General features: G+C 34.2%; 1 protein-coding gene across 3 annotated transcripts in view; it reads left to right on the top strand.

Moving 5' to 3' along the window:
• The window catches only part of LOC135104462 (membrane-associated protein Hem-like), a 35,961-nt gene extending 21,216 nt beyond the window's left edge, over positions 1-14,745 (top strand). For all 3 annotated transcript variants that reach the window (XM_064011933.1, XM_064011934.1, XM_064011931.1), the window contains 5 exons: positions 495-579; positions 1,360-1,448; positions 2,929-3,066; positions 3,219-3,308; positions 8,973-14,745. In XM_064011933.1, the coding sequence (XP_063868003.1) occupies positions 495-579; positions 1,360-1,448; positions 2,929-3,066; positions 3,219-3,308; positions 8,973-9,077 (507 nt within the window). In that variant the 3' untranslated portion in view covers positions 9,078-14,745. The remainder of the gene's footprint in view (positions 1-494; positions 580-1,359; positions 1,449-2,928; positions 3,067-3,218; positions 3,309-8,972) is intronic.
• The last annotated feature ends 329 nt before the right edge of the window (positions 14,746-15,074 follow it).

Genomic DNA, 15,074 nt, shown 5'->3' with positions numbered 1-15,074 from the left:
GTGGATGTAATAGAAATAATAGTTGAGAGTTTTCCAGTCTGATGAAACTGCCTGCCATATTGAGTGTTGAATTTTGAAGCACATCTAAACTATTACTGTCCACTATAGATTACATGACTCCCTAACATACTTATTGCTATGGTAAGCCTTTGTTCTATGTATTAGTAAGATTTGTGGCACTTCAAAATTAAGACTGAATTATCCTTCATATTATCACCATTATTTATAGTTTTGTCTTTACAGGTATTTATTTAAATTATTGTTTGTGGAAAATACCAAATCTAAATTCACAATGAGGTTGCAGCACCATATGATTAATATTGATTAAGGTTCTTGACGTGTGATTTTTACTAGCACTGTATATTTACCACAAAGTTTTCAGTAATTAGAAAATGTACAGGTATTCTTTTGTGGAACCAAAGAAACTATTTATGTCAGGGATCATAGAAAACCTAATTCCAGTATCAAATACTAATGCCTCAATTCCATTTTAGCTTGTGAACGAATTGTCATCAGCTGCTGGACATCCTTGTGATGTTGATCCTGCACTGGTCAATGTACTGAGATCACACAAAAATGGTATGTAATCATTCATGTTATTTATGGTTAATAATTTCAGTCATGGTTATTTTAAAGGCTATGATTTTAAATGTTGTTTTTTTTGTAAATTTAAGTTTATGCAATATAAGTTTGCCTTAACTTTGCTGTGTGAAATAACAGAAATAATTTTAAAGAAAAAAATAAAGTATGGTGAGATGAGTGCACAGTTATATCATAAGAGGCAATCTAAGAAGTGAGAAGTTGAGAAGCAAACTTTGGGTTAAGAGCCTCATTAAAGTAAACAGAGCAGGCTAAGTGTACTGGTTTGGTTATATACTGGCGGAAGGATGAGATTAACTGGGTGAAGCCTATTAAGTATTTTGAAATGGAAGCTAGTGTGGAAGGCAACTGGGTAGTTAAAAAATATAAATAAATAAATAAATAAATAAATGAAAAATAAAAATAAATAAGTAAATAAATAAATAAAATAAAATAAAATGTAAAGTGGACCCCTGATTAAGAACTCAGAAAGAAAGGGAAGTTACACAGAACTTTGTGTTTGGTGCATTGCTCTGAAGTTACAAAGACAAAAATTATTCACATAAACACAAAAGATCTTGATTTACAAGGCTTGTTAACATAAGATATTGCTCACAATACTTTTTTTTTTACATCTTTCTTTTACTTTAATTACCTAATTAATGAATCAGTTTCTATGCTACCCTTCACATTGCAAAATATAAATTATCATGTATGTAATTTAACCAAGGAGCTGTTACTGTACTGCATGCATTATGTCATCTGTTGTCATCCTTACAGAGGTACCAGATGAAGAATTTATCATCACATGTTTGTTGATGGTGTTTGTGGCTGTATCCATTCCCAAGTTGGCACGGTATGATAACACGGTAAGTGCTTCAGTGCTTGCACAGTGAAATGTTATTGTTTTGTGGTTATCTAACTCATTTAATTGACTAAACCATATCTAAGTACAGTATGAACTGAATCATTATTAGTCATTGCAGATATTTTATTCATAGTGTTTCATTTTGGTGTTACTATCATTAATGGCTTTTTGTCATTTTCCAATTGTGGTGTTTGCTATGATCTAGAAAAACTGCTAGATTCACCAGCTGACTTAATTTCACACATAAAACACAGCTAGAAAAAAAAATCTTTACGTAATTTGTGTGTTTTCAAACCAACTAATACAATATGAAGAAGATTTTTAGCCTCCATCATCAATTAGAGAGTAAGAAATATGGCAAAATGAGCTAAGTAATATACACATTATCTCGAGTTTGAAACGTATCATCACTTTGGGTAGAGTAATATCCATTTAAATCATACATTTAACATACAACTTTATAAAGCCCAGCACATATGAAGAGAAATAACCATGTTTTGGTGACAGATCATAGCAGGACAGTGGTGAAATTAAGATTGTCTGTTGGCATCATATCTCTGAATGTTTTCTCTGAGTTCTTGCTTGTTTTGTTCATATTGTGTCTCCTGATGTCTTCTGAGTTGCACTTTCTTCTTTGGAAATACAACCCATCCTTTCACACCTTGGTTCTTCATTCTTGATGTGTTCATGCAATCAACCACAGCACATGTATAGACCAAATTTTACAAAAGCACTGCAAACTCATATCTCCTGCCTCAGGTTTTCTTCTGTGATTTGGAGAAGTTGGCATGGCATGGTTTTTGCTGTCACAGTATCCCTGCAGCACATATAATACTTGTTTAATTTTTATTGGGATTTGCTGGATAAAGCATTAGTCCTGGTTAAAACCAATGGAAAAATGTTTCAAACTGAATATATAGCAGGAGACTAGAAATAAATATGAAAACACTGAGAGCTTAGTTGCAAGTATTTAGCTTATCATAACTGTTCTGTGTAGTTTGCACCACCAGATCCCGTGGACACTGTTAGTATAAGCACTTAGGGTTAATGTTTTGTAGCATATAGGTACAGTATATCAAGATGTATCATGTGAGGCAGTTTTAGAATGTGCATCTCCAGAGAACTGTGGGAGCATACACCAAGTCCTGCATTAAGCAGCCGACAGTCATCGGCAACTCAGACAATTGCGAACGCCCTGATTACATCTTACATCATATTACACTGAGCCATTTGAATCTCTCTCTCTCTCTCTCTCTCTCTCTCTCTCTCTCTCTCTCTCTCTCTCTCTCTCTCTCTCTCTCTCTCTCTCTCTCTCTCTCTCTCTCTCTCTCTCTCTCTCTCTCTTCTCTCAGTATGTTATGCTGGACTGTGGCTGTGAAGAATCTGGTTTGACAGTGGTTGAATGAATGGGTTGATAAAATTAGAATTTTGTGTATTGTGCTTTGAAGATTTGGTGATATCTTACATGAAATTTTTCTTAGGTTTACAAGCCAGCATATGCAGCACATGCCAACAACTCCCACTGCCTGGCTTTGGCTGTCAACACACTATTTGCTGCTCTCTTCACATACTGTGGACGTGCCCAGGATATTGAAGAAAGGCTGAAGGAATTTCTAGCAGTAAGATGATAGTATTATGTTTTGTTTGAATTGCTTATTTAATCAAATGGTTGCATAGCAAGATTTTTCTTTCAGATTCTTAGTTCCCATGACATCATAGTTTAGTGCCAATTCATGATGAATGTTTTATATAACAATGGTCATCTTTTCAGCTTGCATCGTCCAGCCTCCTCCGCTTAGGCCGAGAAAATGACAAAGATGTTATTAAGAATCGAGATGCTACCTACATTTTGCTTCATCAAGTAAGTATTTTAAAAATATGGATTCTTATTTCATTTATTTCTCTTTTTGTCTTCACAAATCTATAAAAATTAAATGCTTTATATAGAAATTGAGGGTTATGGTGACAGTAGTACTGTTAGGTTAGTCAGGTGGATTACACCATGGAGCCATATGCACAAAGATTCTGAAGTCATCAAATTGGGCTCTATCTTAAGTTCAAATTAGAGAATCTTCAGCTTAAATGCATGCCAAATTAAGATGAGCAGAAATCCATCTTGCTGCTCCTGAGTTGTTCTTAACCTCCCAAGATTCACTTTCACTAAGCCCATGAACATCAAGTAAAGATTCATAAATCCCTAAAAAGATGCAATAAATAATTAAAATGAAGCTTGAAATGGTAAGATTAGATGGATTGGATTGTGCAGCATAGTTACACATGCCATATTTGTTAGGAGGGTACTGAAGAAGTCTCTTGGAAAGGAAGAGGTTATGAATTGACACTTCCATTATGCCACACAATTTCATATTTTCAACAGATTTTTATTTGGTTTGAATCAATCCAATAACAGTTATGTTATGTTGTCAACTATAGAATGCTGCTCATTCCTTTCACATGCCTTCCTTGTGAAGTTTGTTACTGTCCATTGTCTTTCAATGTCATCATCAGTCGTCTGTGAAATTTATTCTGCCTATGTCTTTTTCTTATACTTTTGATTCTTTCCAGCAAGCATTCACTTGCAAGGCTTTATCTCTGAATGATATAGCCAACAAATCTCACCTGTTTCTGTCTGATACATTTTATAACTTGATTCTCCATTTTTGTTGTTCACAGTACTTCCTTTGTAATCTGGCTGTTTAACCTCTTCACTACAATGATGCACAAGGTGTATCATTGTTTGCCCATTAAATCATCTTATGATGCACCAGGTGTATTGCTCCTGTGTATTCTGCACATTGCGAGTTAGAAATCCCATTTGCTGATACAGGCCGAGCAAGGTGGCCTTTGCATACCTCAATCACTCAGATCTCTGGCTCTACCCACTTCACTAATCAGCCAATTATAAAAAATAAATAATTTCAGTACCACTTATATTGCAACTTTCCGTGCTAGCAGCAGGGGTGAGTCTTTGATGCTGGTATGAGTTTGTCTTCCTTACATCTTTCTGACAGTAGTGAGGATGAATATATCCCAGATATGGATGCATGGATGATAGTGATGATGGTAATGATACCTGTAGTGATGATGAGGCTGATGGCCCTGAGGTTAAGATGAGGGAGGTTGATATCAGACATTTTTTTGACAAGCTTCCTGATTTACCACCACATTTTCTAAGTTCTCTGGACTGAATCCTGCTTTTAGGGATTCATCACCTGAGTCTTTCTCTGATGCTTTCAACTTGCTCTTTGATGATGAGCTGGTTGACAAGTTATGTGACTGGGTGAATGAGAGAGCTGCCTGGGTTTTTTGCCAAATATCCCAAGAAAAATGGTTGTTTGAACAGAATTATTTGACACCTTGTTACACATGATGACATACATTCCTTTCTTCCTCAAAATCAGTTATATAATGAAATAGAAAGATCACAAAAACAGGCAAAATAATCACTGAAAAATGCAAAAATTGCTAAACGGCAACTACACACTACAGAGAGCGATGGTGGCTGGTCACTTGTACTGTGCTGCTTGGCTCACATCACGCGCTTCATAGTAAAGTGGTTAAGGAATCCATAACCTCAAAAATCATATTTCTGTAGCTTCTGTCTTTTTCCTCATGTGTTTGTTCATTGTCCATATCTTGTATGTACATTATTAGTGACCAGAAGATTTCAACAGCCTTCCTTTTTTCTCTGTATTTATACTTATGTCCCTTAAAATCTTTTCTATTTTATGTACTATATTTCCTGTATTTACCCATATTTAAATTGATCTTAAGAATGGGTCAACCCTTTATTTCTGTGCAGGAAATAAGTAATTTATGGTGCACTTTATATATAGGTTGACCATCTATTTTTGAATAATTATGGTATCATATGTAAGGTGGCAACCTTCAATATCTACCTAACTAAAAAATTAATTACCCTGGAGTGTTGTGCTGGTAATGGAATAACAAATTGTATGTACTTACCATCTTCAGAATTGTGTTTATATTGGTAAACCATCATGCTTACTCAGTACTATTGAAAAATTAAGAAAAACAAAATTTTCAGTGATTTTCTCTTGATTCCAAATGGTATTTTTTTTTTTTTTTCCTCTCTCTCCTAAATATTAACCCTTGAGAACTCAACCTGCACACAAGGAAATATAGTATTTTCTTAAAGGCAGGTTTTGCTGTTGTATCTCTTCATTTAATTTCTTTCTGCACTTATCATTTTCTGAAATTAGCCTCCCTAATTACCTACACATGTCTATTTGTTTTATCAGTCTTCCTTTTGTATCACTGATTAGCCTCTCACTTTATCATCAAGCATTTTCTCTGTCTCCTGCTATTCATTAAGAGGAGTGGATTCCTGTTACTTAAAAGGTGACATTATTTATTTTCTGATACACATGATTTTTTGTGTATGTACCTTAGTACACAAAATATCAAATCCCCAATTTTCATTTGAGTTATGCTCATTATATATATATATATATATATATATATATATATATATATATATATATATATATATATATATATATATATATATATATATATATATATATATACATATTACACACTGATAATGTAAAAAAAAAAATGGCATCAGTATTGCTTAAAATTCTCACTTGTTTTTCAACCGATTGTTTTGAAAATCATTCTCCATAATACACATACATATATATCTTCATTTTACCAAAGGTGGATTTTCAATAGGATGTTTCATATAGAAATAAAACAAACAAATTTTGATGACAAATATATTTAATTATTTTGTTTTATTTTATTTTATTTTATTTTGTTATTATTATTGTTATTGTTATTATTATTATTATTATTATTATTATTATTATTATTATTATTATTATTATTATTATTATCATTATCATTATTATTATTCTGATTATTATTATTCTGATTATTATTATTATTATTATTATTTTATTATTATTATTATTATTATTATTATTATTATTATTACTATTATTATTATTATTACTGTTATTATTTATTTATTTATTTATTTATTTATTTTTTTTTTTTAATTCTACCACAATATAAACAACTTTTTTTTTGGAAGTCTGTCTTTGATGGAGAAAAAGGCCTTTCTTTCCTCTTTCCAAAGATACCTTTACATCTGCATTATCTTGTAAGTCAATGGAGAATTTGTGCTTGAAATGCAGAAAATATAGGTTTTGGGATATGAGCCATTTTCTTCAGAGAAGTGTGTATCATTGCATATGTTGGCTTTCAGTAAAATTTTACAAATAATAGGAGAAGAATGACAACCAAAAGTAAACCAGTGTTTATTATCGTGTTCAGATCTAATTGGCACCTGGTCCCCTCCTGTTTGACAGGATATTACTCACTCGCAGGTGAGAGTGTCAGAGGGTGTGACACAAGTGATGGTGATAGTGCTGTCAGATCTGTTGTTTTTTGCCTCAATTTTCTTCTCCCTGAAGTATTTGTAGTATATCTTGTATACAAGTCTTTTGAGCTGGGAGATGTATTTCCCTACATCTTCACAGGGGAAATGGAAACTTTCTTGGAATAGCTGGATTCATAGATCCAGCTTTGTTGCTTGGTAAGACTCAGCAATGAGTTGTGGTGGTGGTGGTGGTGGTGGTGGTTCCTGAAAGGCAGATGGAAGAGGGTGAGGGGTGGAGAGGTGAGGTGTGAGGTTGGGCAAAGTGGTGATAAAAGTGCGTGGGCTGGTGACAAAAGTGTGTGGGCTGGTGACAAAAGTGTGTGGGCTGGTGACTAGTCTTCCTTTCTTTTCTCTCTTTACTGCCTCTAGTCATGCAAGCTTTCCCTTTGAATGATGACTCATTGCTTCCAAATTTGTAAATGGGCAAAAAAGGCCAAGAAAAGTGGGATGAGGTGTTAGACAGCTAAACACATGTACCCCATCTTTGATATCTTGGTAGACACTGAGGTGGTTGGAGTGACTCTGTGACATAGTCCTGTCATGGCATGGTGGCTCAGAGCTGCCCCTCCCATTTCTCTATAGCATTGTTGTCATATGGACATCCATAAATATGATAAAAACACCAATTAAAAGTTAAAAAATGCTTAAAAATCACAAGTTTCTAAAATACACTTGGCCCATCATGCAGTGGGGCATTTAAATCTCTTTAAGTAAATGTAAACAAAAGGCAATTTAAACATATAAGGAATGATGCTATCAGTTTCTGTTTTCACAGGAAACAGCAGACACCTCAAGCGTGATTATGTTAAAAACTCAATTTTTTTTTTTTTTTTTTTTTTTTTTTTCTCCATCTGCTCCCTTTAATCAACTTTTGCAAATTCTCTTCAGTCTACCAATGAAACTGCCATCAGCATATCTAATATAGTTAATATTTCATCCTCCAGTGCTTGGCCCCACCAAATCTTCCAAATAGTTTATACCTTTTTTTTTTTTCTTTCTTTCTTTATTTATTTATTTGTCTCTCCATATGCTGAAAATAAATCTGAAGGCAAGGCACAACTCTTGATTTCAGCTGTATCTGTTTTCTTATCTCCTGCCTTCACTATTGTTCTGGATGGGATGAATTCAGTAGTCCCTCTTTTTTGGCAGTTTAATTAGTCTAACTGAGCCAACACCAGAGGTGATATTCACCAAAATCAAATAGTAGTGTAAATGGGAAAATTATTCTGTAGTCTAGTGAAGCCTGAGTTCACCCCTTTGATCTACATTTTTGCACTTTAACTGCTTGAAATAAAAGGCATTATGCAAGAAACTTTAACAGGAATATGAAATACAAAAGATGATATATAACATTTGTTCTGTACCTTCAGCTTTTCGTTATTAAGCCTGGTGAGACAAGTGAGTGTGATGGTTGTGTAGGTGCACTTAATTCTTGGTACCCATACCAGTCTCATCCATATCCAACTCTCTATGCTTTTCTGCTACCACATTTGTTGCTGCTTCATTTTCTTACTCCAGAAGACCAAAGGTGCAGTCAATGAGAGCAAAAAAACACATATTAAGATAGGTGCTGAAAGGTTAACTAAAATCAAACTGAATGCTTGCAGGTGGGCAAATTGATTTAACATCATTCTGTGACAGTGTAGTGGCATGCCAAAAGTAGTGAATTTGAATTGCCAATTTCAGATCTCTGTAGTGTTTTGAACTTATTGCCAAAACTGTATTTTGCCAAACTGAGACTTGCCATACACAAGGGACCACTGTACATTTTTCATACTGCAACAGTTGGTGACTTCTAATTTGACTCAAGTTGAACTTCAAATTAGACTTATTCTTAAACTTACAGGGTTTTTTTGTATATAAGACCCCTGGTTGAAATACTGTGTTCTTTAACTAACATGATGTAGAAAACATAAGTTACTTAATGAAATAATAGACCTATATGCTATTGCCAGTATCATTACCTTGTCTTACATCACCTTGTAGAGGAAAGATTGTGTCAGTGAAATTCAGAGAATGAAATGTTTAGCTTGTTTTGTACTATCTGGTAGGAAGAAGAAAAGATTGCATCAGTGAAGTTAAAGAATACTAAGTTTGTAATTTATTTGTTTTCAGATTGTTGTTGAGTCACCCTTCCTGACAATGGATCTTTTAGAGGCTTGCTTCCCATATGCACTCATCCGAAATGCCTATCATACAGTTCATAAGTCTGAGCACTGAGGCGAGATTCTTCAGCCCACGGCAACATGAGCAATTACAATCCTCCATACTTCGGCAGTGAGAGAACAATGAACTTTATGCTCACTACAGATATTGCTAAGACTTAGTTTTAAATATACATGTGTTTTGAGAAGTGCTTTTCAACAACAAATGTGATGTGGTATGTTTAAGGTTATTCAGTAAGATTTTTGTAATTCTTTTTATGAAATAACATTTAGCATTCATCATTCCAATTTTTCAGTTTTGGGTGAGTTATTTAACAGTATTATCCATGGATTGTTTTAATTTTGTGGACATTACACAAAAATTTTCACAACAGACATTCATATTTTTTACATTGACTTTAATATGACATTTACCTCTCACTTTCAGTGAGAGGCAAATGAAGTCAGTCACATACTACTAGTCTCAACAATGTGGTCCTAAATATGAAAACATCTATGCCCATTATTTTATTGTGTTTTCATAAGGCATATTCTTTGCCTGGTGACATAAAACTATTTAGTGAATTTCTTGAGCAAAGGTTTACATACATCTAAAAATAGCAGTTTCTCTCCAATGAATAACAAAAATTGTGTTGTGTTGGTATGTCACGTCACTGGTATTGTGACATTTATAATGTGTCTTATGAATTCACTGTTCATCTGTGATGATGAATACATTTTCTTTTACTGAAATACCCATTTCTTAGTGATAATGAAAAGAATAGAGTTTTCAGATGTAAAATGTAACTATCTTCAGTAACTCCAAGCCAGTACAACACCTGCAAGTTAGAGGCTCACATGCTATTGTTACTCCCCTGTAAAATCACCTTGCAGGTTGGACCTCTATTTTTGCTTTTTTAGGCTAAATGCCTTAAAAAATAAATTATGCTATTAAAACATTATACTCATATAAGTCATGGAACTGTATTTCATGGAATTATTCATCTGTATGGTTGTGGTCTTAAACAGTAATAACAAGTGTGCCAAGACATAATTTATGGCCTGGGTAGTCATGGTAATGTGTTTGCAGAATCTGTGAACTAGATAGCCACTTACTGTGACTGTGTATGGTGTAAGTGGTCATAGAGTGTGTTTACCTGGTGCAATTATTGGTCAGGTTAAGGAAGGTCTTTGTTGACTCATCAAATATTTGTCTACATAACAAAAGTTGAATTAATAAGAGGTTGGAGGGAAGTTGTTAAAACAAGTTGGGGATGAATAAGTCAGGTGAATCACTTGAAATGGAGCTTCATTGAATTATCTTTTTCTTCATGAATTGATTTGTGGCACAGTCATTTGTGTGCCATTATCCAACACTTTAAGGGAAAACAATTCTAGAGCACTTATACAAAATTTTTATATAGCCAGAAACCTGTAGTGATTGGTGGTGATTGTGCATTCGTAGCTTAATACAGTGATTGGTTGTTTGGCGTGTAGTTTTCCACAGCAGTCCACAACATCCCATCTATCTTTAGGTGCAGATCATATTTGAGGTAAACTTTTGTGTCAAATTCTTTCCTCAGAATACCAGTGTAATCTGCATTAATACGGATGTGTGACTGCAAAGCAGTTCCATTTCATCTTTCAAAACAAGAATCATGTATTTCTCAGTATTGTATGAGGTGGTGTCAAAAAGTTCTGAGACTAAGCCTATGTACAAGAAGGTACTTGGTTGAAGTTTGGGCACCATCTCCTTGAGCAGCAACAAAGAGCTCCTGATATCACTGCCACTTCTGAAACATGTTCTGAAAGTCTTGTTCTTTTAATACATTTGTTCGTTAAACATTTTTGGTCCCGTTGTTTTGGTGGAATGTCTCGTCTCAGCCCAGAACTGAGGACTTTGAGATTCACACTACCGTTATTTTCATTATTTTCAACCAAACTGACTAGGATTGTATGTTTAAATAGTTAATATGAAGTTTTACCAAAGATTACAAGGGTTTTTGCATCATTGAGTGCATTATAATAATAACTGTGGGCAAAATAATAACATTCAATAATCTATCTTGAAACACCCAATCAACATTATTGGTGAGAATGTATCATGGCAGCCATATATGTAAATAATTCCTTTATACATAGAAAGGAAAGCTTAAGGAATCAAATATTTGTGATGAATTTTATATTTCTTGCAGCTGAGAGGTCTTTGTTTTTAAATTTTGCCATTCAGTCTTTCTGTCTACTTTGCCAGCCATATGGCTGAACCACAAGTAGGTCAGGGCCCAAGGGACAGATGCAAGTGGTACAAAGCACACTGGGTTTGTTTATATTTAGGAAAATTGACCATACTTCTGGCTGGGATTTATGATAATACCTTATTGCCTTAAAGTAAAAAAAGAATAATATATACTCATAATTACTAATCTTTATTGTTGCATTTTATGATTAAAACTTAAACAGTGATAGTAAATAATAACACCTTGTTTGGAGAAATCAGTCTTTTCCAAGATGCTGTACACTATCTCAGTACTGCTTGTAATATCATTTGGAGGTAGATTATGACCACAAAAATTATTGTAATTCCAAGATGCCAAGTAAAACATATGAGAAAAAATTATCTTCTAATTCTGCAGTACATGTGCCTGGCCATGATTCCGAGCATGCTACCAGATGGCATTGGCATTTAGTGAACAAGCATATTTGCACTTTTCCTCATTGTCAAAATGGCACCTATCCAGCCTTAATTTCATCTTCAGGAATAGGTAAAAAGTTGCAAGGAAAATATGGATGATGACCGCAATCCTCTCACTGGATCTCATCCTTATGCACAAGTCACTGAAATGTTTCCACATTTTCAACGTTTGTCATCTTCCAGTGATGTTCTGCCTCTCTTGAAGCATATGTGTCTCTTGAAACACCTTACATTACATTTTTCATTACTTTATTGCTGTATGTCTGGCAAATCATGTCAAAAGTTTCTGCTGCAGATTTGCCAAAATTTGATTCAGAATTTGATGTTCACTCATGGTCCAGTTTGCAGTCCATAATGAAATTATAAATGAGCCTTTGCACTTGGTACAGATTGCAAAGCTCAAAGATAATGCCAGTCAGCAGACTGCTAGGTGATTGTTACTGCTTAACCCCACAGCAGGTGCTTCTCCACACTGACATCTATTGATGTGCTATGGAACTAATCTCAGAGCTCTTTGATACTACTTCATAATGCTATATATTAAAGGTTCAGCTTAAATGTAGAGCAGTAAAAAGTTGCCATAATGTGCAACTGGTTACCATAATGTTTTGTACTGTATCATTACTGTTGTAGCATGTGATGCTTCTGAAAAAGATGTACAGTATTGAATCCCTATGTTTGTGTTCTTTCTTCTTACCAGGCCACCATACCCAACAAAAGGGGATAGCTGAGACAAGACATACTCATGTACAATCATAACCACATACTCACAAGCTCTAATGCAGAATTTGAGTGTTAATTATCTAAATGAAGAGAAAATATCTAGAATTGCAAAAAAAGTTAATGCTGCATGTACCACTGAGAAAATAGCATTTGTATAGGACTTATTTTAGGACTTTTGGGGTGCCCCTCCATTGAACTTCTAAACAAAGCCGCTAATTCAACAAATTCTCTCTCCATTTTTCTGCATCTTTTACTATATAAAGTCTGAACTTGGATAAAAAATAGTCAGCCTAAAATTAAGGCATGTCATTTGTGGACTTATACTGTACATGTAATTTATTTCACATGATGAAAACTAATCTTTAGTACATATTGATTTTTTTTGTATTGGACTGGGTTTATGCACATACTGTATATCAGTACAAAATTTTTTGGAATAGTTTGTAATTGTTAATTAGTATTGTGTATGCCTTTCTAAGATATGATTGTGTTGGTTAGTCTATAATCAGAGATCAAAATATAAATGTCATCTTTTTAAAAGATCATAATTTTAATAGACTATATTTTGTTAGCACCCTTTGTTTTGTGGTCAGTTTTATTTTACACACTTTGCATCATTAAATTTATGAAGCAAGCTTAGGCTATATGAGACATCTAGAGCCAAAAGCCAGTTTATAGTGAAATAGCACTTGTGAAATTTCAACCCTTCTACTGGTATGGTCATCTTTTCTGTTAACATTCAGGGCACTGTAAATAGCATAATTTGCATATAGACACAGAAAAGAAGAAAAATATTTTTTTTGTCTTCTTTATACTACAGAACTTTTAAGAGACTGTAGCATTAAAAAATGCTTAAGAAATTTAAAGCAGTTATGGGGAAATATTTGTCCAACAATGAATGGGTTAAAGCCCCATAACTTAAAACTACGTTTTTGGTGTATTTGCCCCTTTGGCTTTAGACAACTTGTGTTCCACCTTGACTTTATATTATATAGAGTGTACAAGGCTGACCACATGCCTGTACAGTATGTGGCAGACTATGATGCATAAGTTTAGAACCAGCACAGCAGGAGTGTCACAGACCAGCTGCACATTTAGTGCCACTCCTCCAAGATAGTCATTGAGAACAGAAAAAAACCTAGGTTATAATGGCAGCATACTACACATACCTTACTTGCTTATCTGACCTTAATTCTTATTCCCTGAGACTGTCCGCATGATGATAAGCTGTTGTTCCAAGAAATCTTGTCACTGAGTAACCTTTGTAAATGTATTAATTATTCATGAACAGATTAATTCATGGATTGTATTCTTTTAGTTTTAATGTAACAATAAATAGCTTTTATATTTTCACCCATTCTAGCAATTTTGATATAAGAATGTGAAAGGTATCTTTTTACTTTGATATTTTTAATCAATTTTGTATTGAGGATGTATCCTCTGTCCGCTGGAGGCCTTGAGGCTGAGGTGTGACTATGTTTGTGAATGTGAATGTACTCAAATGCAGGGAGACACACGCCTTGTCTCAAATACCCCCCTTTAAAAGGAGTGTCACCTTGGTATAGTATATAGGAAGATCCCTATCATATGTCAGGTATCAAGTTGTTTGTTGTTTAGAAGCAATGCACAAAGTGCTTTTGTAGTTTTCTTCAGTTGTTTTTGTCTTTTGGGAGCAATCCTTTTACTTAGGTTGGCTTCTATTAATTGCAATATCCAATTATTATAGATGTATTGTCATCCTGACCATCACCATCATCATCATCTGTATCATCATCACTATTATCACTGTAACTATAATTTTGACTCAAGAGGCTGGCTCTCTCTCTCTCTCTCTCTCTCTCTCTCTCTCTCTCTCTCTCTCTCTCTCTCTCTCTCTCTCTCTCTCTCTCTCTCTCTCTCTCTCTCTCTCTCTCTCTCTCTCTCTCTCTCTCTCTCTCTCTCTCTCTCTCTCTCTCTCTCTCTCTCTCTCTCTCTCTCTCTCCAACAAAGATACACATACATCTTATAAGGGTTGTCTTAGGAAGAGTTCAACACACTGTGAGCAGTTCATTCAGTAATTATTACCTTCAAATGCCATATATTCATTCAGCTATTAGGTTCTTGCATTTCAATGTCATTAGTTTTTAGCTAGTTCATTAACTTATTTGAATACACATCATGAATTTAACAATACACTCTTTACAGCAGATTAATTAATATAACTTAAATTTGAAAGCAATTCAGGCTATGTGTGTTTTTATTGCCATAAGGCTCTTCTGTGGTAATCCTTATATTAGGGACGACTTGTGAATATCAGTGTCATACAAAACAAATAAAGTGACATATTAGATATGTTATTTGGTCATATCCTTTTTTTTTTCTTTTCCAGAATTTCTCTCTCTCTCTCTCTCTCTCTCTCTCTCTCTCTCTCTCTCTCTCTCTCTCTCTCTCTCTCTCTCTCTCTCTCTCTCAGTATATATTGTATATTTGTGTATATAGGTAATTAGGCGCTGCTTCCTAGCACCTAGGATTTATTTTACTGCCCTAATACACTTTTTTTTTCATAGCTTTGGGTAAATGTTGATAACTACAATATAATGATGTTTTTTGCTACTATAGTAATAACCTGCATTTTGTTATAGAGGATAAAGTCACGTAATAGGAGTAATGGTAGCAGCA

The sequence above is a fragment of the Scylla paramamosain genome, chromosome 10, assembly GCF_035594125.1.
Source record: "Scylla paramamosain isolate STU-SP2022 chromosome 10, ASM3559412v1, whole genome shotgun sequence".
Taxonomy (NCBI): Eukaryota; Metazoa; Arthropoda; class Malacostraca; order Decapoda; family Portunidae; genus Scylla; species Scylla paramamosain.
This window is presented reverse-complemented; position numbering and strand designations above follow the sequence as displayed.